Source organism: Pongo abelii, chromosome 1, assembly GCF_028885655.2.
Source record: "Pongo abelii isolate AG06213 chromosome 1, NHGRI_mPonAbe1-v2.0_pri, whole genome shotgun sequence".
NCBI lineage: Eukaryota > Metazoa > Chordata > Mammalia > Primates > Hominidae > Pongo > Pongo abelii.
This window is the reverse complement of record NC_071985.2, coordinates 133243792-133269817: the sequence shown is the minus strand read 5'-3', so window position 1 is coordinate 133269817 and position 26026 is coordinate 133243792. Positions and strand designations below refer to the sequence as shown.

The 26026-nt window shown below is 37.9% G+C and overlaps 1 protein-coding gene across 1 annotated transcript in view; it reads left to right on the top strand.

Annotated features, from left to right (window-relative positions):
- PALMD (palmdelphin) overlaps positions 1 to 26026 on the top strand; it is a 48996-nt gene that overhangs the window by 11002 nt on the left and 11968 nt on the right. Inside the window, exons 2-3 of the mRNA XM_002810570.5 lie at positions 5323 to 5403; positions 10562 to 10686. Of these exons, the coding sequence (XP_002810616.2) occupies positions 5323 to 5403; positions 10562 to 10686 (206 nt within the window). The remainder of the gene's footprint in view (positions 1 to 5322; positions 5404 to 10561; positions 10687 to 26026) is intronic.

The following is a 26026-nucleotide window of genomic DNA, read 5'->3' as shown; positions in this document are numbered from 1 at the left end:
TTCACCAAGTCCTGTTACAAATAATATCAGACTGACCCAAAATAAACTTCCATGTGGGTTCCCCTTCTCCTATGCCCATTAAATGTAGGTGCTTCATGGAGGTTCTCCTTAGCCTCCTTTTCTTTTCATAAAAAATGTCTCTCATTGCGCTCTCATCTATTCCTTTCAAAACTCACACATCTTTATCTCTAGCTCTGATTCTTCATCTCTCTCCATCCAACATTCCAACTGCCTAGCAGATAATTCTACCTATTTGGCCCAAGGACACCTCAAACTTAGCGAATCCATCATCTTTTTTTCCAAACTCTTCCTTCTCCTGATACTCCTATGTCTATGCGTCATTCTGCTCTCTCGTCAGTTTCCTGAACATAAGAGCCTTGCATTCCATTTGACACTTTCCTTTTCCTCAATGATATGTCATCAGTTGCCAAGTCCTGACAATTCTAACTCCTTGCTAACTCTGACATCCATGCCCTCTGCTCCTTCTTGTTCAAGCTCTCATGGCCTTATGTATGAGTTGTGCAGTGGCCTAACTGATTCTCCTCTTCGTCTTCTCTCCTTTCTATAGCTATTACACAATGAGGCCATATTCAACTTCTTAAAACATGCTTTTAACTCTATCGTTCTTCTTCCCCTGAAAACTTTTTATTGCTCCTTATCTCAATATGTAAATAAATTCTGAACCCTTTGTCATGCCATTCAGTATTAGCTACTGAAAATCTATCCTCATCTGGTTGTTCTTAATTTCCTGCCACTCCCTATATGGTAACTTAGATTCCAGACTTGCTGTTCTAAATAATGTCCCACATTTTTTAGAATTTGCTCACATCAAGCCCTTGACTTGAACGTCCTTTCTCCATACTCCCCAGCCTCATTGTAACCACCCAAAATATTCCACTCAGATACTACTCCAAAGCTTCTCTTAATGACATCAGCTAGGAACAACCTCTCCCTGTCTCCCCTCAACCTGCATCGTACATTACTAATGCCTTAGCGATAACATGTATTACTACTAAAGTTGTTATTACATGTTGGCTGGCACAGTGGCTCACGCCTGTAATCCCAACACTTTGGGAGGCCAAGGCGAGCAGATCACTTGAGGCCAGGATTTCAAGACCAGCCTGGCCAACATGGCAAAACTCCATCATCTCTACTAAAAATACAAAAATTACCCGGGCGTGGTGGGGCATGCCTGTAACCTCATCTACTTGGGAGGCTTAGGCACGAGAATCACTTGAGACCAGGAGGCAGAGGTTGTAGTGAGTTAAGACTGTGCCACTACACTCCAGCCTAGATGATGGTGCAAGACTCTGTCTCAAAAAAAAAAGAAAAAAGAAAAACTATTACGTGTGATAACTTTATTTCTCAGACTATAGTTACTTACACAAATGACTTTCTTTAGCCAAGGTAGGAGGATTGCTTGAGCTCAGGAGTTTGAGACCAGCCTGGGCAACACAGAAAGACCTTGTCTCTCTTAAAAATAAAAATAAAAAAATATAGCCCGGGCACAGTGGCTCACACCTGTAATCCCAGCACTTTGGGAGGCTGAGGCGGGTGGATCACAAGGTCAGGAGATGGAGACCATCCTGACTAACACAGTGAAACCCCATCTCTACTAAAAATACAAAAAATTAGCTGCGTGCGGTGGCGGGCGCCTGTAGTCCCAGCTACTCGGGAGGCTGAGGCAGGAGAATGGTGTGAATCTGGGAGGCGGAGCTTGCAGTGAGCCGAGATCCCACCATTGCACTCCAGCCTGGGTGACAGAGCGAGACTCCATCTCAAAAAAAAATTAAAAAATAAAAAATACAGCCAGGTGTGGTGATGTGCACCTGTAGTCCCAGCTACTTGAGAGGCTGAGGCAGGAGGATGATTTGAGCCTGGGAAATTGAATCTTCAGTGAGCTACAATTGTGCCACTGCACTCCAGCCTCAGTGACAGAGCGAGATGCTGTCTCAAAAAAAAAAAAAAAAGAATGTAAACTCACATCTGTCAAATAATTTTTAAACACTGCACAACTCCTAATATCATCTTGAATATAGTATTTGCACATAAGTAGCTAAGTATTGAATAAATCAATAATCAAACAACTCAGGATCAATTCTGCCTTCTTGACAGGATTAGGCATATTAGAATTTAGCACATTGTTAGTCAATAATATAACTAAAATACTTATACTCTTAAGCATTGTGCTTACTTTTATCAAATATGTGATTGTGTTAATATCATTGGATCATATTAATAGATGGTCACAATAACTATAGTTGTATAAGGCGAATAAATTAATTTTCAAAATAATTAAGAGATAACCTTTAACAGGTTGAAATTTGTGGGCGTCAGTTGCTAAAATAGGCTGTCAGATGGCTAAAAATCTAGGTAAACGTCCATTGAACAAAAAGTCAAGGTAGTTGGACATTGAGAAATAAGCAACAATATGTTATTCATAATGGTTACATTAATAACCAATAATGTCTGATGTGCCACGTTGCAACAGCTATCTATAGAAGTGCTCCAGGTTCTGGGAAAATTTGGGGAAGCACATGGCATTTCACATTTATTTGCTCCATGAAAAACTGGGAAGAAATTAGCTTACTATGATAATTTTTGGTACACTAGCAATCGAGCTAGATAAACATCTTAAGGTTGACTTATAGTTTATTCTGCTATACTGAAACTAAGTTATTGTCATATTATTTTTCATTAATGCTAACAGAGTTCAGTGAAATTTGGCAAAGGAACAATAACTCTCTGCTGATGAATATCTTATGAGGAAAAAGTATGCCTATCTTAAAATAGGATCATGCCTATAAACATTATGAAATTTCCTTCCTACCTACCTAGACTGATATAAGAGAGGCATCATATTACCCCTGAGCGACAAAACATTAGTATTCCTTAGCAACTCTTGTATAAGCCTGGTGTTGCCAAAACACTTCGGATGGCATGCCTCTACCCACAGATTCAATTGCCTGATTACTAACCCCAAGATGAAACTAGCCCAAATGGCAAACTAGCCCAAACTGGCAATGAGCAGGGGTGGGGAGGCATTGCTGGGTTCAGCAATCCTGTCCACCCCACAAAACATGCTCTTCTCTATGGGCTTTTCACGGAGAGCTAGTTGCAGCACCAGCATCTAGGGAGCTAAAAATGTGCTCCCTGCTAATGAGAGGTCACACTCAGTGCTTGTTGTCCTAGTGGTGCCTCCTGGCCACAGTACTTCACGAGGGAGAAGAAAAAGGCAGAAATTGTGACCAGCTTGATTAACTTTCCACTCCAGGGAATGGCACAGTGAATTGGCTAGGAGTGTGGAGGCTGACTTCAGACTGCCTGAGTTCAAATCCTGGCTCTGACAATTGTCAGATGAAACTTGGATGAGTTAATTTCCCCTAAATTTCCATTTCCTTTTTTCAAATGGAAATTACCATAGTATCTCTTTGTTATGACGAGTATTAAGTAAAATTGTGCCTGAAAAATAACTACCAAAATGTTTGGCACAATGAATTTAAAATACAATTAATATTTGCTCAAATAACAACCTCTAGAGAGAGTGAAGAATTGACTCACAGAGGCTTTCAGAGTTTTTGTTACTAATGGCCAGATTTCATCCAAAGAAAGAAGTGATTCTCAAGATCCATGCCTGTTGCCTAGCTATTTTTTTTTTCAAAAGAAATACTCGTGAAATTTTAAAAGTAAGCTGATATAGCCTGAGTCACATAGTGAGACCCTGTCTCAACAAAACATCAAAAAATTAGCCAGGCATGGTAGCATGCGCCTGTAGTCCCAGTTACTCAGGAGGCTAAGGTAGGAGGATTGTTTGAGCCCAGGACGTTAAGGCTACAGTGAGCCATGATTGTGCCACTGCACTCCAGCCTGGGCAACAGAATAAGACCTTATCTCAATAATAATAATAATAATAATAATAAGCTGATGAAGTCATATATTCTCCTTACATGCAAAGAGAAACGCAGCATACAGTTGGAGAGCAATATATTGCTTTTCTTCAACAAATGTACCTGAAATTATACATCAAAAAAGAGTTTTTATCTTCAAAGTAGTCACATCAGGGAACCCATGCACTTATATATCAATAATGCACTTATATCAATAATGCTGCCAAACATTTTTGGATCTCCTTCTTCTAAATTACCTTTACAGCTTACTTCTTTTGGATGTCTTTATTGGCAACAAAATTTTATCCTTTGGGAGTTTTTAATTTTGAAAGCAGATTTAAAACCAACACATATGAATAAGATGGAGAACAATGTCACCTCTCATCAAAAATGAGGAAATAAAGACCTTTTTGCATAACTAGTCAAATGTCTCAAACAATTCCAGAGAATGTCTAAAACACTTCAAGCTAATGAAAGCACTGTGAGATTTAATGTGTTGCTTTCTATGTGATTAACAAGTTATATATTTATTTATTTAATGTTATTAAATACCTCTAGAGCACTGTGACGAGCACTGTTCTAGAAACTTTTATATATATCAGTTCATTTAATGCTCACATCTTATGAAGTCAGTACTCTCAGTATCCTCATTTTACAGATGAGGTGACTGAGGCACAGAGAAGTTAAGGATTTTGTCCCAAGACACAGAGCTAGTAAGTGGAGGAGGCAAAAGTCAAACCCAGGCTGTCTACTTAGTACATTTGCTATATTTTCTTAAAAGTACAACCTTTTTGTATCAGTAGTTATGCTTTCTGGGTTGTCTGAGGTAATGTAATTTAAACTTGGTGAAAGATACAACATATCTTCATGAGTTTTGTTTTACCTGAGCTAAAAGCCTTCTTAGTGTTAAGAAGCACTATCTAAACTATTTTCCTCTATCTTCCCATAGCAGGCTATACAAGGAGGAAACAGTCCCAATTTCCAACTTCCTAGTTTTCTAATGATCCATAGGTTGACCTGTTTTTCCACATAAGGAGTCCTTTCACCCAGAAGCTTCTTCAACCTTGGACCAGGATCAGTCTCTTACGATGTTTCCTCACACCTATTTCAAAACTTGTCTGCTTACAATTCACTTTTTCTATTACATCACTCAGTAGGTCAATCTTGCTAGACTAATGGGGAAGAAGGAAAAGGGGAGTGAAGAAGGATGTTTAAGCCCTCTTTGAAAAAGTACCTTTTCATATTTTCCCATAAGGAAAATGCTTCAAATGTCTCACTTTGCTCTCCTTTGCTTTGAAATAGGAGTTTCCAAAGCAGCTTCATACCAATGCCAAAAAAAATCACTAATGGGCCATTCAGGTAGTGACAACAACCCCAAGGAAACATAATTAAGCAAATTTTAAAAATAAAATATACTGGAACTTTTTTATTTCAGGATAAAAGAAAAATACAGGAAGAAATCTCACAGAAGCGTCTGAAAATAGAGGAAGACAAACTAAAGCACCAGCATTTGAAGGTAATTTATGGCTTTAATTTCATTTCAATGATTTTGTAATCAAAAATTCTGTTGGTACTCAAATTTCAATAGTAGAAAAGCTTTAGGAAAGAAAAAAATTTGAAGATAGTTTGACTAACGTTGTAATAACCATAGGGGAGGCCAACAAGCTAGTAATATTTGCATATGAGATTAATACCTTCTAGCAAACATGTGCAAAGTTGAACACATGGTTTTATTACTTTTATCCTTTATAACTGAGTTTCCCAATTTTCTTGAGCAACCTTGAAAATTCAGCCTTGAGAATATGGCCCTGCTCGCAGTCTTGCTTAATATCCCTAGGGAGTGGATCCAGCTAGGAAGTGCCTTTTGAAATCAATGAAAGGCCAGTCATTCCCCCGGGGGTGCAGAACAGTGTCTGGCCTGGTCAAGGATGCTTGTATTTAAAAGCTCAGTGCAATGAGTCCAATGTTGTTTGAGTATGCTTCGGGTTTTTGTTTTATTTTGTTTTGACAGAACATGAGATCATAACCAGAAATAACTCTCCACGTTTAAAATCAGATTTTACATCTTTCACTGGGTGTGGCCATTTCGTAATTAAAGCACATTGAGTTTCAACATTTTATTACTTAGCTTAGTGACAGGATGCAAGCAAATGACAAACAGCAGCTCCTTGTGAAAAGGGCCAAGCAGGAAACTACTTATCTGACAGGGCTGCTATCAATAGATTTAATGAATCCCCTTAATGATACAAGGCTGCACACTCACGGGGTCTACAAACTTAAGTTAAACTTGCTGAAAGCAACTGACTTCATTTTTCTAATGGAACAAGTACCTGCCTCTGAAAAGAAACATAATTTAAGATTCCAATTAGCCTTATTCTCTGGATTCTGTTTGCTTCTCTGCTTCTAAACAAGTTGACATTTCCGATGTTTGATGGATAATTTCAAAGCACAGTTAGTCTGCTCCCCTTCCAATATGTCACATTGAATTTACATGAGTAGTATACATAGTCAAGAAATGTAGTGTGTACTCCTAGAAAATCAATGAAATTAAAAAAAAAAAAAAGTTCCAAGTTGTTCCAGTGCAATTCAAATGAAGTCAACAGTCAAATCTAAAAAGTTTTTTAGATAGGCCATTTCTAACTCCAAAACCAGAGGTCATTTGCTCTCCTTTCCTCTCTCCCTCTCTCCCTCACACACACACTTGCACAATTTACACACACACACACACAATTACACACACAATACACACAATCTGGATCTCCCAATGAACTACTTCCTGCTTCTGAGTAAAATGATAGCTCTCTAGCTATCCTTGAGAATGGGCAATTGCTATCCTTGCAGAATGGGTAGCCACAAAACAGTGGAGCTCACGGTAGAAGAGAAGATTTAAATATCCCCTTAGTTTGTTCTAGAAGTAAGTTTCACATGAAAAGCCTGACTCACTGAAAGTTCCATTTCTGAAGTAGCACCTCATTCCAGCACTTGCCAAAAACAGTCTGGAAAGTAGTAGATGATCTTCCTTATTGGTTTGCTCTCCAGAACACAGGAGACCTCTCCTGATCCAATCCAATCAAAACATTTATCATGTTTTGGACTGCCACATACAGTTGTGCAGATTGTGTACTGCACAAAGGTACCTGAAATGATGGTGCTAAAATCTTGCCCACATTCCTTTGCCAGTCGTGCACTCTGGTTCAGGGATGCTTATACCTGGAGCGAAAGGTTTCCATTTTCTCTGCACAAAAGTGCTATCCACTTTCCCAAGCTGTTCACTGGACAAAAGGGGTGTGTGTGGCATGGAGCAGGGCTAGGAGTTGGGGGAAATGACACATTGTCCTAATTTGGGAAATTCAAGATTAAATAAACAAGATAAATGATATTTGTTTTAATTTAAACTACAGTATAAGTATTCTTTAATCTGGGGTGGTCAAGAAGCCACCATTAAAGGTATCGGATTCAAGCTGAGTCTTAACTGATAAGTAGAATTTATATGGATGTATATAGGGCCTTTGGTCAATAAATATTTATTAAGTACATATTATGTACAAGGTATGAAGCTAGACACTAAGAATATAAAACAAGTGAAATTTGGCCTGCGTCCTTAAGATGGTAACTGATACATAAACTCATAATAACAGTTATTCTGTGGTAAACACTGTATGGGAGGCACAAACTGCACAGGGCACAGAGAAGAAAGAGTGGCTATTTCAGTAGAGCACATTCTTCCAAGTTTTGCAGAAAATAGTTGTCTATACCGAACAGCAACAAGGCATAATTCCAAAATGGGGTTCAAAATGTGCAAAAGTATTTTTAAAAACAATTCTACAATGTCTTCACCAAATTAAAAAGCTCTGTTGGCCTCTATAGCCTGTCTCTTATTTTCTTCATCCGTTTGTCCTAGTCTTCATGACTATCCTCTCCACTTTCCTGATTGCAAACTAGTTCATTATACTTCAGTGACACACATTAAACAACATAAGCATAAACATTTACAAAGTGTTCCTCCTATATCAGAATACACACATTTCAAAATAGTTGTAGTAACTCACTCTGATATTCTTTAGCTCCTGAACCTGATGATCATTCTCATAATGTGCTAGCAAGGGAATTTCTGGGACATTTTTTACATCTTAATATTCAAACTACTCATACAGAGATTTTTTTTCTGTATGGATCTTCTTGCCTAGCAATATGATCACAATCTCATGTTACCAGGAAACACAAAATACAGTCAATCTGAAAAATTTTTGATTTCCATGAGCCCATTCAATTCAATCTATGAAAAAACAATTTATTCCTACTTTACTGTAACTTCTGGGTAGATATAGAAGTGCTTCAGGAAAACCTTTTCCTAAAAAAACTGCAGAAAGACCTATCACCTGCATGTCACATATTTTCATTTAGTTCATATGGCTTTCAATTCTGAATTTCATTGTAAAGTAAATTTTATTATACTAATTAGCCTCATATACTAAAGCACAAGTCTAAACTGTGACATAAAAGCAAAATAACTCTTTTGATTACTACAGTATGTATGTGATTGCATCATATATTATTTCGATTGCACATCCAAATTGAATATTTTATATTTAAGTTCAAAGAGTTCTCTACCAGGCATAAATGAAAATTTATGAAGTATGAACAAAGTTTTACAAGACTAAAATTAAAATTATCTCTAACCAGACTAAAAACCAAGAATATAGCCCCAAGTTAACCTAATCACATCACAAGAATGATTCGCTACTTTCTATAATTCAGCCTCATAAGACCACCCCATCTGAGTGTTTCTTACAGAGCTATATATGCCATTGGCTGGAACTTTCCTTATAGGTGGTTTGTAAGGAGTAAAACTTACTTCTACAGGTGTTACTGTCTTCTTTCCTATGCATTAGCTAAAATTCCATTAGATAAAAATAAATTAGAATCAAGGTAAATTATTAAAATGCTGCTATATTCAGAGTTTCTTAGCATCTTTGACCCCAGGAGCTGAATCTTGACCAATGTTAATCATATTTACTGGGTCTGCAGGAAAACATTTTTGCAAACAGCTAAACAGCTATAATCAATGGTTAAGATAACACTGGGGTAAAGAATCTCTGGCCACAGAGTGGAGTAATACAAATTACTCTTATGGTGTATATCGTCCACATGCAATTGCTTAAGATTCTGAAAAGGCCAACACAAATGTGATGATCGGGGGTGAAGCTGTTATTTACTAAATCTAGTAGTTTTCAAACCATGTTCTGTGTATCCATAAGCTTTCAGGCCCCCTCACTGCTTCAATTAGAGCAGTCCAGAATTCATCTGTTTTCCAAACTATAGTTCCATATAACATTTGTTTGTAATGTTATAAGTTATAATGTTATATTGGTTTTTTTAAAAGAAAAAAAAGATTTAAAAGTCATTGCCTCAGTAAAAAATAATCATCCTTTGGTAATTATCTATCACAACTAAACTTAATTTTAAATGTTTTTTTAACTCAGAGATACTTGTATCTCAGTGGTATTTATTCTAGCATCCTTAAAAACACACACACACACACACAAACACACGAAGTTATTCTTACTTACTCTCATTTAAATTTCAATATAAGAGAAAGAAGTCCCAGAAAATAAAGTTCCCATTCTCTCCTCACGGATTTTAAATATAGTGAATCCCCAATGAATAATTAACAATGAATAACTGAACAAATAATTTATAGAGCAGATTGGATACATAATGAGAGCCCTTCTATTCCAGGAGAAAAAGAGAAACTTGAACTCCTTGAAAATAACATGACCATACATCTGACGCTTCCCACTTGAGATGTAGACTACATGCTAATTAAAGCCCATCAAAAATTTACAGGTCTTTTTCATTAGTTTTAAGTCTTCTTAGGTCTTTAAACTCCAGGCCCAGGCGTTTAATTTCCTCATGCAAATTCAAGAGGAGTTTTTTTTTTCTCCATCTGGTGAAACATAATTTTTTGTGTGTTGTTAAAGTTGACAAAAACTCACCAACGTTTAGACAGATCAGTAAATTTTGCGCTTAAGAATGTCTATAACCAGGGAGATTCTGAGAAGAAAGAAGGGGAGCTAAGTAGGCAAAACAATAAACAGCTGCCACAAAGCCTAAGAATAACACTGAATATGTTTAAGGTACAACAGCAACCTTCTGTTTTGCCCACCATTCCAATTAATCCCACAAAAGATTTTTTTAAAGCAGTTATTGCATGCTCTTACCGGGGGAATATCAAAATAGTTTCAAGAAGCTTTTGACTTTGTTAAGGACACAAGATACATACCCATCAATAACAGATGACACTAAAGACATCATATTATGAGGTCCCATTATGACTGTGATAAACATACAGTATGGCATGGTTCTGAAGACAGAAAGTGAGGGTCAGGATGGGGCTGCCAGGAGTATGGGGGCCAGGGATCTTCATGCCGAAGGAGAGACTCAAACTAAACCTTGAAGTGTAAATGGGATTTAGATGCATAAAAACTGGCTTTGAATAGAGTCAAGAAGGTTACAATGAAAGAAAATACCAGATTTATTCAGGCAAGGCACTGAGAGAAAATAATTCCTCTTTAAAGTGTCACCTATTGAAATTCATAAGATTTGAAAGCAGTAAGAGATTTTGGAAATTATTGACCGATATAAGAACATATCTTTATGTTTCCTGACATCAGAAAAAGGCCTTGAGGGAGAAATGGCTTCTAGATGGGATCAGCAGCGGAAAAGAACAGGAAGAGATGAAGAAGCAAAATCAACAAGACCAGCACCAGATCCAGGTTCTAGAACAAAGTATCCTCAGGTATGGCCCTCACTGAGATACTCCACAACTACCTTTATTTTGACTTTGTCCCATGTTGTGCATAGACATGCCATTCTCAGTTTCAGGGGCATAATCAAATCTTCCATTTGAATTTCTTTCTTTTTTTTTTTTTTAAGGCATGCTTTCACACTGTCACCCAGGCTGGAGTGCAGTGGCATGATCTCGGCTCATGGCAACCTCCACTCCCGGGGCTCAAGCAATTCTCCAGCCTCAGCCTCCTGAGTAGCTAGGACTACAGGCATCCACCACGAATGCTCAGCTAATTTTTGTATTTTTGTAGAGACAGGGTTTCACCATGTTGCCCAGGCTGGTCTAGAACTCCTGAGCTCAAAGTGATGCACCTGCCTCGGCCGCCCGATGTACAGGTGTGAGCCACCGCGGTCAGCCTTCCATATGAATTTCTAAAAAAGACTAGGGAAACACACCAAAAGGCCACAGTAGAAATTTTACTATAAGTATCACCTGAGTATAGCAACACTAGATTTATTTTTAAATGCATATTGATGACTTACTCATACCTCTCTGAGCCTATTTCCTGCAGAATGGTAGGAACAATGCCTACCTTTTAAAAAATACATGCGCTAAACTACCAGCACCTACCTAGCACATGGTAGGTACACAAACAACAGCCCTTCTTCACAGCCCCAGCCCCTACTCTCACCTTAGGACAGGTGACAAGTCTACAGGTGTGTTTACCCTGTCCTTCCATCATATTTCTCTCAGGCCCCCCCCCCAGTCACAACCATGATATTGGAAAGAAGGTTCTATAGGAATACTCTACTCACAGTTTCCCTCTTCTAGTTCTTTGATGATTTGGTCACAGGTGTTCACTTCATTTCTCAACAACCTTTCCTGTTTATTTTGTGAGATCAGTACAGTCAGGCAACTGCTGGTGTAAGAAGTAATGTTCTAAAATTATCTTGGCTTGAAATAAGGTGATGGACATGAAAAAACCGGAAAGCTCAAATGTAAGATGGGATTATTAGTATTATCACACGCAAAAAAGCACAAAAGAAACAGATACGGGAAAGGCCAGAATCATTTTCTAACCTACACAGGGAAAACATTTAAACGATGGAATTTCTTGTGTTATAATCATGACAACAAATTAAAGTCTACCCATCTTTGAATATAGACAACTTTCAAAACCTCAATTGCTTTAATGTATTGCCTTTAGTGAGGACTACAGAAAAGATCTGAAACACATAAGTATTTGGTATCTGTGCTACGACCACATTTTGTCCATACTCACTGCACTATACAAACAGATCTCATTAGGCTTAAAACTGACAACATGAAAAAAGGCTTCCTCTCTTCAAATGATTTCCATTTTACTTGATTAATTGCATGCACTTGTATATTTAATAGCTAAAATAACTGACTGCTCATCCTTATCTAGATGTTTTTGAAATTAACAATTCTTAAAAGGTTATATAATTGAAATGTTTGCATTTATAAAACCCTCAGTTGTTTACTCAAAGATTTGAAGTGCTTCTAAATAGTGGATAATAAATACTTTAAAAATAACCCAATAAATCAACTCTATAGTTTGGAAAACTCAATTCTTATCAAGGCATCCCTTAGCAAGACTTTCTCACCAAGATCCCGGCATAAGTGGGTGATTACTTTCTTTATTCCTCAACACAGAACCCTTATCTCTGAAGGAGTCTTGAACTTAATCCCCATAAACCTTTCCCACTGCACAGACACTTGCTTGCTTCCCCTCAAAACCTCCTTTTAGAGTCTTTCCACACACTGAACACCTACAACTTTCTCTGCATCTGATGATAATTGAAGTGGCTACATACACTCAAACTCCATTAACAGGCTTGGGCAGCATTCTGAGTAATCCGAGTATTAACCAGGACTCTACTGATTGCTTTTAGGCCTTGCCTGAATGCTCTGAGAAGCACATAAGCTCCCAGAAGTATTGATAGTAGCTTGTCTAGTTAGAGCTGCTTCCTAACCAAAAATTAAAAAGGAGAAGGAGGAGGGAGAAGAAGAGAGAGATATATTTAATAAGCCATAGTATACACCAGGCACTTTACATATATTGTCCCATTTAATCTTCATAACCCGGTGAGGGTAGGTATTATTACCTTCACTTCTTTCAGAGAAGTTAAGGAATTCACACAACTAGGAAGTGGGAGGTCAGGGACTGACCCATTTGACTACTCCACAGTGCCTGTGAAATGATGGCACACAGCAGCCTCTGTGGACTGAAAAGGTATTCTCTCTTATAGAAAATCTTTGAAGTGTGTTCTGTCCCTTTGCTCTCCTTTCTCCAAAATCTCCAACCACACTTAGGGTCTCCTTCTATGTCCCCCTATTCTCTTTGGTAAATTACCGATTACATGTTTGTTCATTACCCAATTTCTCGCATCTCACTACAACTTTTAGATCTTCATGATGCTATGAATCCATCAATACTCCTTTGTGAACACCAAATGAGTTTAGTCCTTAAATATAAGTGATAATAACAGTAATGGTTCATTTTTAAAGGAACTTGTATAATTTACAAAGCACTTGAACTTACATTAAGTCATTGAAAACAACAATCCTAGAAAGAAAGCACCAACACCTCCATTTCATAGATGAGGAAATAGGCGCAGAGAGAGAAAGTGACTTAATTAAGGCCACAGAGTCAGTAAAGGGGAGACTTAGATCTCAAAGCAAGCCAGGTTCAGTGCTCTCCAGCTGAAAAATGAAAAGAGAGCTATAAATGCAAATGCTCTAGAAATAGTAAAACATCTAACACAGACAAGTATCTCTAATAATCAGCAAACTGCTTTGCTTAAGGAATGATCCTAAAAAGATATATTTGCAAAAAAAAATAGTAAAGATTTGTTTATCTGGTTAAAAATATAAAAACAACAGAATGTTCCAAAGCAACTCACGAAGAGAAAAAATATCTATGCCTTGTCTGTATTAAGCAACCTCCCCTACTGCCCAGCATTATAAAAATCACATTGCCAAAGCAGCTTTACCTGATAATGGAACATTTTCTTCTCAGATGTTTGTAAAGCTGCTAAAAAAAAAAAAAAAAAAAAAAAAAAGCCAAATCAGGTGCATGTTTTTAAATTCAATCTTTCTCCTAAACAAGTACCCACAGTACTTGAGAAGCTCTTATTACCAGCTAAATCAGTACAATTTCCTGTTAGCACTGAGTAGCAATGGAGCCAACTGATGAAGTTGAACCAGGGAGAGCCACTCACAATCCCTAAGCAGGGAAAGTAACTCAAACTCTGAATGTGATTTATCACTTGACTTACGTGCCTGCTCGAGGGTGACATTTGCCACTCTGCCAGGCCCCTCAGCTAGAGGATAAGATTTTAATGGGAACATCAAAATAGAAGTATTGCTATTACCGTGGAGTCCATAGCAGGGCCAGACTTTGCCCATGAACCTTTCTTTTACTTCCAAGGCGTTGCAAGATGAATTGAAACAGCGTTGCCTCTGGCATTCAAATCCCTGTTCTGCTGACATAGTACACAGGCTTGGCCATGTTCTTTCATTTCTTTGAGCCTCAGTTTCCTTGCCTGTAATGTGGGACAGTTATAGCCACTTCACAGGACTGCTGTGAATGCAGAGTGCCTGACACATGGTAGGTGTACAAAAAATATTAACTACTAGTCCTTACTAAAAGGTGAATTTAGAGCAACACTACATGGATCTTTATCCAGGTATTTTTATTTTTTGGCCAAGTTCTCTCCTTTCTTTATGCTAGTACAAAGAGTGTTTTTCTTGGAGTAAACTGAGAATACCAACCGATGAGGATTCTTTCCATTTGGAAATAATCTATGATTTTTTTTATGGCTTAAAGGCTAGAATGCTACCATAGAGGTTAATTTTTGTGGAACATTTGCTGTGCACCAGGCATTGTGCTAAACATTTCATGTGTATTATTTCATTGAATTCTCACAACTACCCTATTAGGTAGGTAACATTTAACAGATGAGAAAAATTGACATTACAGAGGCTAACTCACCCTAAGTCATACAGCGAAACGTAAAGAGCCAGGATTTAAAACCTAATTAAAAGTTCTAATCATAAAAATAAAATTGCACCTCAGATCCTGCAGAAATTTTTTACAAATGTTAAATTCTGTAAACTCTATACTTTTATAGCATTTTTAAGTTTCCAATCTATGCTATAATTTCACTTTTATGTGTACCACTTTATGTAGACATTTACCTGAATATTTAACATATTAAAGACATTCAGAGGGTACCCTGACTCACAACTAACCTTTAAGTAAAGCCTATCTGCTTATTCATCCTGTCGTCTTCTCTTCCAAAGAGAGGCAACATTTCAGAAAATAAGTGGGTTTCCATGGTTTCTGTCTCTGAGTTACATTCTTAGCTTTGGAACAATATTGTGGAGTATTTTGCCTGGTGCCCTGATTAATATCTTAGGAGGAAATGTTCCCAGGGGAAGCCTATACTGAACATCTCCTTCTGAATCACTTTGCTTAAATAGAGTTTCAATTTGCCTCCCAAACGAGCCCTGCACTTACTGCGACCACTGAACCATTTACTGCCTGATTGTAGGCACAGGTGCACTGATTTTTCAGTCCAAATATCCATGTGCGCAAATTTATACCTGGTTTAGAAAACTTGTCCTAACACTTCCCTTGCTCTCCTCTATCCAATAGCCCACACCCAAAATGACACCCCCAATAAGTCTCCATAGGAGATATGCGCCCAGCAACTTGTTCACATCCTGGGTTCTTCTTTCCTAACCAGCTGCCCTGCAGTTGTCCATGACCTCCCTTAGCCAAACTGCCCTGCACCAAGCTCCCGGCCAGACACTCTACTTCTTGAACTGTGTCCAAAGACCTCTGACTTTAATTGGAGCACACAGAGCGCCTGACAGAAATGTCATAAGCATGAAATGTAAAAGGTTAACTGCCGAGGAGAATGATGCAAATACACTGCATTCCCTTCGGGAAGGATAAGCTACTTATGATTAAACGTTCTCTAGTACGGATTTTTTTTAATACTCCAAAGTGCCCTTCTGACCTTCTGCCTTCTTTTAATGAACTTTCATTTGTCCCCCAAATAGTTAGAAACCACCTTCCACAGATGATACAAATGGGCAAAGGTGTATGTGAAGCCTTGGATGTCTGTGTGACTACGTGTCATGAGAAAAGCCAAGTGGGCTGGCACAGCAGCTATAGCCACATCCCACATAACTTAAGGAAAATTCCTCCACAAAAGGAGCTGAAACCCAAGAAAATGCTTTCTGCTCAATATCACGTAAAGCAATAATCTACTCAATTAACTAAAAAGAGAGCAGGCAAAATTCAATTCAAAAGGGAACCCAAAACACTGATGTAGAAATATAAAAGTTAAATTTTTTTGTTACTGGTTATCATTTATCAAAGTTTAGCTCATTATTATTTCCATCCAAGTTTAACCCCTACTTAATGCTTTTAACTACCTGTGCAGGTCAATTGTACCTTAATGAAACTAATGTTTGGTCAAACACGGGTGAGATATGCTACGTGAAAAATACTACATTCTAGATGTTTCTGCCTTCCTACCCTAACCCGTATCTAATACCACATAGCAGAGAGATAGACAAGCTGCTCTTTTATGACAACATAAGAAAAAAAAAAAAAGATGCAAAAAAAAACTCTACCATTTGTTTCTTATTAAATTTGCTGTTGCCTAGAGACACTCAAGAAATTATTCTAAGGTAATTACATGAGTCAAAATCGTTCCAAGCATGTTTTTCACTCTCCATATTTGACTAATTGGTTTACCAGATTTGTAATAGTTCATCTGTTGTTGTTTTCAATTTCCCAGATAGTCTGATTATTTTTAATTCAGGAGCTTCACTTTTAACAAAAAAAAGCCAAGTAAACCAAACTTAAAAGCAAAAAAGGGAAGAAGTCTACCCACTCCAACCCACCAAAACACACACATACAAGCCCCTAGTACAACACCTAGCACATAGTAGGAATACCTGTGAATACATAGCTTAATAAATGAATTAATGAGTAAAATAGATGATGTATAGATGAATGTTAGCACTTAAAAATACTACCTTTCTAAGAGGACCAGCTAAAGAAGCCTAGATAATGACTTGAACATTAATGAACTGAAAAGGAAAGCCTTGAAACTCTTAAAAATAAAAAAAGAATAAACATCCAGCTATTTTGAGTCAAGGGCAAAGTTAAATGGTAGTAGTGCCCTGGTTTTTGAAACAATTATCAATGGCATGTTTTAACATCTCACCAGCGCTTTGTTTACTTTCTCTCCATGTTCCCTTCCTCCATATGCCCTTTTATTTCCTTATCCTGACCTTTCAGCATTCATTCTTGCTCATACCTGCCAATCTCATCTATATGTTAGTAGAAATAAAGATTAAATGGTTACTGGCCCCCACCATGATAAGCTGAAAAGCAGATTACAGTAACCTCTGAGGGTCCTCCCTCCACTCCACTTCAATTTATTTAACAACAGCTACCCTTTATGGAGCACTATTCTGAGAATGACAATTCTCTGAGGGAAGTCTAATTAGCCTCATTTTGTACATAAGGACACTAAATCATAGAAAGCTATAAATCTGGCAACAGTCATGCCAGGAGTCACATGTAGGTCTTTCTGACTCCAGACCCTTCCCACCAGACCTCACACTGCTTATTCTTGATTCATTCCATGAACATTATTGAGAACTTGCCATATGTAAGTCTTTGAGTCTTATAGAGAAGATTCCATATAAACTCCCCCCAAAAAAAAAAATTTGTGTTTTTCTCTCTTCAAATCCTTTAACTTTTCAAAATGCATTTACATTTATTATCTCACTTCAAACGGTATTCAGTGCCTTGAAATACAAATTTGACACCATTAGCAGAGTTGTCACAGATCTTTGGCTGTGCTGACATGAGTCAAGACATAACAAAGGAGCAACTGAACAATCCGGAAAGTGGGAGGTGAATTAGTTTCAGTGACCCGTTCTCCAAGCCTTGGTCATAAAGGAAGAATGTTCAAGAGCAGCGACTTATTGTAACAGAGAAAGGACCTGTGCTGCCTGCCACCAGGCCTACCCTTCTCCATTCTCCAGGAGAGTTTCCCGTGACTAATTTTACCAGCTCAAAAAACTTCCACACCCACCCCCTTGCGATGCATCTTTTGTCTGCCATAAGGCAAATGTCACTTCGTCCATTTAGACCACCCAAGGTTATCTGATTCTTGTTGGTTATTCTATGTTTTATTAGGATTGGAATTTATATTTGTTGATCTTCAAACAATAGAGTCCTGTTCCTTGGTATCAAATATGAACAATTAACATCAAGAAACAAAGCAAAAATGAAGTGGATAAAAAATAGAAAATATAGTGGCTGCTCTATAATATAGCCAGGGATAAATGTTAAGGGTTACCAAGGCACAAAGCCAGGAATTATTTCTGAAAGGAAAGAGTCACTGGCTGTCTACATCATTGAATACTTTTTGCCATTTCATTATATAATTACAAGTAGTTTATTCATAGAAATGTTTTTCTCTACAATTTTTTTTTTTAGGAAAAGAAAAGAGGCTTACCAGAATCATGGATAAGTATATCTTCAGTTAACTTGCCACGTCCTGGCCACAACAGTAGTTGACGGTCACTTGGGAAACTCATGACAGCTGGGTACAAGTCAAATTATTACAATTATTTCACTCCTATTAAATGTTTGGCATGTACTACAAGGTCCTCTACAAGCCCTAATTAAAAAACACACGCATCTAGTTTCTGTCCCACCAGAGCAATTGAGAAGCTCATAACAAACCAATCCTTCATATCACATCAACCTTGAGACTATATGTTTATTTGCATTCATTTGAAAATGACATTTGTTTAATAACTTGTTCATGCTAGTGGCTGATTCTCTGAAAACCAGTTTGGTTTCTTATTTTTCATGGCAAATGAAACCCTCAGTTTGCAAAATATTGTTCTGATTAAGAGGGTTTGCTTTTCTACTAAATCACTCTCTTCTAACGTTGCATGCCTACACGGCAGTTTCAAATCAGGATACTATCATCTGCCCATATGATAATTATTAATATTTGCAGAGTTATATTAGGAGATGAGATTCACCCATGCAAAAGCTATTCACATATAATCAATTATTCAGCTTTCTAAACATCTGCTCTGTTCCCAACCATCAGAGCAAACTAATGCTTGTTTTAATGTCATTGTTCCCTTGCCTCTCTGCTTCTTGTTATCTTAAAACTGCTGCATTGTATTGTTTCTCCTATTCTTAAATGCTCAGGATTAGAGGCAATAGATCTGACTTGTGGCAAACTTAGTGTTTGCTGTATGCCAAATGCCCTTTAATTCTCTGGCATGCTTACCACTAGCATGTGACAGTTTGCACTAGTAGGCTAGATCTTCCTTATTATACACATGCCCTTTGACAATGGCTGGTTCTAAGGCAGTTCTTCTTCTTCTTCTTCTTTTTTTTAAGGACAGCAGCCATATTGGATAGTTTTTGTTCTCACCTACTGTCTATGCATTGAATTATTCTTCATCTTTTTTGATACGCACTTTTCAAAAATTTTTGTAGATGTAGGGGGTACAAGTGCAGTTTTGTTACATGGATACACTGAATAGTGGTGAATTCTGGGCTTTTAGTGCAATCATCAGCCAATATGTTCATTGTATCCATTAGGTAATTTCTCATCCCTAATACCCCTCCCACCCTCTCACCCTTCTGAGTCTCCAGTGGCTATTATTCCACTCTATATGTCCATATATACACATTACTTCACACCCACTTATACGTTAGAACACGTGGTATTTGTCTGTTTCTGAGTTATTTCACTTAAGATAATGATTTTATTTCAGCTTAGTGAAGAAAATATGCCTGATATATAATAGGTCCTTAATAAAGGTTTGTTATATTTTGATGAAATTAAACCCCAAATTTAAAAAGTAAAAAAAAAAAAAAAAAAAAAAAAAAAGCTCACCTTCTAATAGATTACATTACCCTCAACTTTATTAAGAAAAGGTAGTTTGGCACTACCATTGGCCAAATTATCTATAAAGATGAAATATCTTTAACCTCTGACCCATTAGTAGTAATTTATCTGCCTATTACGTATGACTAACACACTGCAGTCAAGATAACTTAACTAAAGTCAACTGTATGTACCCAATAATAGCCATTGAATTTCCAGAGAGATTATTTTAGATGAGTTACGATTTAAAAAAATAAAAAGACCTTTCATTTTTCACTGCAAACCTTAACCATTCAGTATTAGCTAGTTGTCAACACAAATCACGCCAGATTTGATACACTTTTTAGAAACACATAAATCCTTTTTTTTCATTTATTTATTATTATTATACTTTAGGTTTTAGGGTACATGTGCGCAATGCGCAGGTTAGTTACATATGTATACATGTGCCATGCTGGTGCGCTGCACCCATTAACTCGTCATCTAGCATTAGGTATATCTCCCAATGCTATCCCTCCCCCCTCTCCCCACCCCACAACAGTCCCCAGAGTGTGATGTTCCCCTTCCTGTGTCCATGTGTTCTCATTGTTCAATTCCCACCTATGAGTGAGAATATGTGGTGTTTGGTTTTTTGTTCTTGAGATAGTTTACTGAGAATGATGATTTCCAATTTCATCCATGTCCCTACAAAGGACATGAACTCATCATTTTTTATGGCTGCATAGTATTCCATGGTGTATATGTGCCACATTTTCCTAATCCAGTCTATCATTGTTGGATATTTGGGTTGGTTCCAAGTCTTTGCTATTGTGAATAATGCTGCAATAAACATACGTGTGCATGTGTCTTTATAGCAGCATGATTTATATAGTCCGTTGGGTATATACCCAGTAATGGGATGGCTGGGTCAAATGGTATTTCTAGTTCTAGATCCCTGAGGAATCGCCACACTGACTTCCACAATGGTTGAACTAGTTTACAGTCCCACCAACAGTGTAAAAGTGTTCCTCTTTCTCCACATCCTCTCCAGCACCTGTTGTTTCCTGACTTTTTAATGATCGCCATTCTAACTGGTGTGAGATGGTATCTCATTGTGGTTTTGATTTGCATTTCTCTGATGGCCAGTGATGGTGAGCAGAAACACATAAATCCTTTAACCACTGAGAGCATAGACTGATTTTCTGTTTTTCTAGTTAACAACCTGAAATGCAAGATACTAATGAGCAATTCTGCAAATCAATGAAAAAAATTATGAAAAATCTCATAAAATGTGTCACACTACAATTCATTCCCCATAAAGTTACACAATAGTCAGCATATGGGTTTTGTCACTTTAAAAGGGTCCTCAAGAACAGTGGCTTAAATGAGATAGAAAGGTTCATTTCTCTCACATACATCAAATCCTAACTGATAGACATTCAAGCAGAGGAGAGCATCAATGTTACATGAGGTTATCTAGAGGCCCTATTTCTTTCTGTCTTGTTGCTTTGCTACCTCCTAAGGGATGCCCTTGGCTATACAGTCAAAGCCAGCTCACTACCTCATCTGCATTCCACTTCAAGAAGGGAAGATAAATGGAGGACAAGCAGTTCTATTTTAATGGCATGACCTGACAGTTGCAGATGTCAATTCTGCTAATACCCTGTTGGCCAGAATTTACTCACATGGTACCACCTGAATGCCAAGGACACTGGGAAATGTAGTCCATAGCAAGGTAGCCAGGAAGTCGTATAAAACTCAGGGCATTCTATCACTAAAAAGAACAAAAGGAGAATAGATTGGGGATGGGGTGTGGAGAGAAGAAACAACAGGTTGTCAAAAAAGACTAGAATGTTCTTTCTGCACACATTTACTAAATAGACATCATCCTCATACATATTATTACAACTCTTCCAATCATGCTGGATCACTGCTGAGATTTTCTGTTTAGATCAGTGTTTGCAAGGACAAGTGTGTCCCTGAAGCTATATTAGTACCATGCTTGCTAAAGTTGCAGATCAAACACCCAAATGGACCTGCTAGATTTTTGTCTTCCAATGGGGTTGTCACAGGTGGCCCTCCTCTCCCAAGCAAACTAAGAAGGAGAAAAGGGTAAGTCCTTTTTTTTGAGACAGTCTCACTCTGTCACCCAGGCTGGAGTGCCGTGGCATGAATTTACTGTGACCTCTGCCTCCCAGGTTCAAGCGATTCTCCTGACTCAGCCTCCTGAGTAGCTGGGATTACAGGTGCGTGCCACCATGCCCAGCTAATTTCTGTATTTTTAGTAGAGACAAGGTTTCACCATGTTGGCCGGGCTGGTCTCGAACTCCTGATCTGAAGTTATCCACTCGCCTCAGCCTCCCAAAGTGCTGGGATTACAGGCGTGAGCCACCATGCCTGGCCCAGTAACTCATCTTTACTAAGGAACTCCTCTACATCAAGCCCTGTTGTAGGGGTTTCTGAACAATTACCTCAATTAATTCCTTAAAACAACCTTTAGTGAATACTACTATTATTCCCTAAATGAGAAAAAAATCTTAGAGGGGTTAAATGATTAAGCCAAGTGTATTAGCTTTGAGATGGGTTCATTTTCTGTTTCCACGGGTAGAGCTGTAAAAAGTCTTTTTTTTCCCCTGAGAAAGTGGGCTTTCACACAAAAACTCACAAAAATATAGGTAAACCACCAGCTGTTTCCTGTTCTCCCAAGATTTAGTGGGGAAGAAAGGGAAGAGAATCTCTAGTCCAAGGGGAGAATCAAGCTAGAATTGCTCACCACTCTAGGCAGAATTCAATACTTGTCAGAGGCAAAGACATTCTGAGAGCCTGTGAGTCCCAAAAGAAACTGGATCCAGCTGGACATGGTGGCTGACACCTGTAATCCCAGCTTTTAGGGAGGTCAAGGCAAGGTGGGAAGATCTCTTGAGCCCAGGAGTTAAAGACAAGCCTGGGCAATACAGGGATACCTTGTCTCTTAAAAAAAAAAAAAAAAAAAAAAAAAAATCCTTCTTTATCTAGCTTGGGGAATGTTGGGAGTGGGGGTTTGGTCCTAGCACTTCCATCAACCGGCCTCAGAGGCACATCAGTAGTGGCATAACACCTGCTGACTCAGGCTATCCCAGAGAAATAGCCATTGGACCCTCTCTTTAGGTGTAGTCCTGGCTTTTAATAAGAGAGTTTGGGCTACTGAAACGCAAGTAATTCATCAGTCCCTTCCAAGTATAGATAAGAGCCAGTCATAAACTTAATTTCATACCTAGCATTGGTGGTTACATTGAAACTGCAGTAATATAATCAAATTGTATTAGCCAGCTTTATATTTAAGACCTACTGCTTCAATTACTTTGAACAACAGTCTTGTGTGGAAGCAAAGAAAGTCTTGCTATAAAGTGGCCTTAGCTTAGAAAACCCCAGATTCTTTGGAGACTGTTCTAAGAACTCCTACCAGAACCAAAGTCAAGCAGCCAAAAAAATAAAAATAAAAAAAATAAAGACCGGACTTTAATCCTTGTTAGATGGACTAACCCACTGAGCAGAAAAATCCCCAGTACAGCAAAATAACTCTAACAAAGATTAGGACAGAAATACTACCTTTATATATAATGGGTCAACACTTTTACACACTCGTGGGCCCCAGCTATCATTTCAATCTTCACTTCCTCCATTATCATAGAAAGTAAAAAATCCCTTTATACTGCTGAGCAAAATGAATGTTGTGTCTAAGTTCCTAAGAATCAATTTTTTTAAGTTTTCTTTCTACAGTGGCTAACTGGAGAGGAGTTAAGAGTTCAGACTCTGTAAGTAAAGATCTGATTTCAAATTCCATCCTGCCTCAGGCTGCCTGTGAGACTCTGGGCCGGTTGCCTTTTTAGGTGCCCAGCTTGCTCATCTGTCAATTGGAACTAACAGCAGTGCTCATGGGGGTTGCTGTAAGGACAAAATAGGCCAGTGCCTGGTGCAATGTAAATATGCAATATGTGTTAAATGTTATAAATGCTAACACATGAAGTACTGAAAGGTAGGATGATGACTTTTGAATTTTGGTTTGTGTGGTTTTTCCCCTCATGAGTTCCAGTCTGTTTGGCCCTTAATGGCAAACTCTATCAGGTTATGAGTCCTTGTTAACTCCACCAAAAGCTGAGAGAGATAAATGGACCCTGAGCAGCAGAAAAATTGCCTTCTGAAATAACCTCTTCCTGATGCATCCAGCATTTATGTGCTGTCCTTTTTTCCAAGACAAAAAATTGCATGTTGGAATTGGATTGGAGACATTATCTCGTGATGATTAAGGGAGGTTATTACTACAACAGTTCATGAAATGAAAGCTACCTGCTTTTACCTAGGGAGCTCTTGAAAATAACCCTCTTTTTCCCCAGCAACTAGGCAAGGAAAAGAAAGATTCCAATAATGGATAGCATTACAAATCCTTTTTCATGTACTCTGCTTATCTAAATTGGCACATGATGCCTGCCCACCATCTCTCAGAAATTGTGAGAGGTACTGACTCATCCATCAAGGCCCACCTAACAGCCTGGGAGGCACCAAGGAGGATACTTCTCTTTCTCTGCTGCCTGTTCCTCACCAAACTGAATCAGCATTTCAAGGAGCTCAATTCCCATTCTGAAAGGTAATACCTTCTAAAGATGGGGATGGCAGCACTTATGGAAATTCTAACCCATCAGCTGAAAGATAGGCATATGAAGGTTAGAGAGTTACCCCACAGTAACCTCCCCAAAAGCTCTCCATTTGAAAAAATTTTAATTTTACATATATATGTATATACACCCACACATAAACACACATACATACATATATATATGTACATGCATACATGTATGTGTATATGTGTGTGTATATATATATGCATATATATGTATTGCCTTCTGAAATAACCTCTTCCTGATGCATCCAGCATTTATGTGCTGTCCTTTTTTCCAAGACAAAAAATTGCATGTTGGAATTGGATTGGAGACATTATCTCGTGATGATTAAGGGAGGTTATTACTACAACAGTTCATGAAATGAAAGCTACCTGCTTTTACCCAGGGAGCTCTTGAAAATAACCCTCTTTTTCCCCAGCAAATAGACTATATATATATATATACACACACATATATATAAATATATATACATATATAAATATATATACACATATGTGTATATATATGTGTGTGTGTGTGTGTGTTTGTGTGTGTGTGTATATATGTGTGTGTGTGTATATATATATATATATATATATATATATATATATATATATATATATAAAGCCCGGACTTTAATCCTTGTTAGATGGACTAACCCACTGAGCAGAAAAATCCCCAGTACAGCAAAATAACCCTAAGGAATATATGTATTTTTTCTATAGTGGCTAATTGGAGAGGAGGTAAGAGTTCAGACTCCGTAAGTAAAGATCTGACTTCAAATTCCATCCTATATATTTTCCCAATACTTCATTTATACTTGCCAAATTTTTTCTCTTCCCCAAAACTACCTTTGGGAAGGGATTAGGAATGAGTCCCTAATTTAAGTCTTGCATTGTTTAAGCTTTAAATCAGGGCTGAGTATTCTCTTAACTATGAACGGTCATTGAAGAAGGAAAAACAACAGATACACAAACGTATATGTATCTTGGAATGGGAAGGAATAATGAGGAAAAAATAAAAATATAAAAGAAATGGATATAAATAAATTCCTTATAAAGTACCTATCAAGAACTTACACTATACCAGGCATTCTTTTAGGTATCCAGGATTCCTCAACCCCAGCACTATTGACACTTTGGGCTAAATCATTCCTTGTTGTGAGGAAACTGTTCTATGCATGACAGGACATTTAGCACTATCCCTGGCCTCTACCCACTAGATGTCAGCAGCACCCCTCACCCCCGCCAAGTTACGAGAAGCAAAAATGCCTCCAGACTTTGCCAAATATCCCCAGGGAGCAAAATCGCCTCTGGTTACGAACCACTGTACTAGATACACAAAAATTGCCCTGCCTACTAGTTGCAGTTTTTGTTTTATGCTCCTTAAGGACAGTCAGTCCTCAAAAACTCAGTGCATTATCTGGTGTAGAGGTTGTCAAACCTCCTCTTCTCCATTGCTGGGCTACTGCTGACTTCTGACCAAGTGGAGGGGGTTGTGGGGGTTCTGGGAGCATCCAGTTCCTTACTCTCAGTTATGCTTTGTAAGTCTCTCATCATTTCCATTAGCATTCTGATCTTTTAGAAAGCTTTTCTAGAGCAACAAATCTCTAACATTCATCTGATATTTATATTGTCCATAAATGTTTGAAGTATCAAATGAACATACAAAAATAAGAGTCAAGTTTTGCATTGAAGTGGAAATTTTAGGAAATGTTCTACATCAGTAGGCATCTAACACAAACTTGTTAGAGGT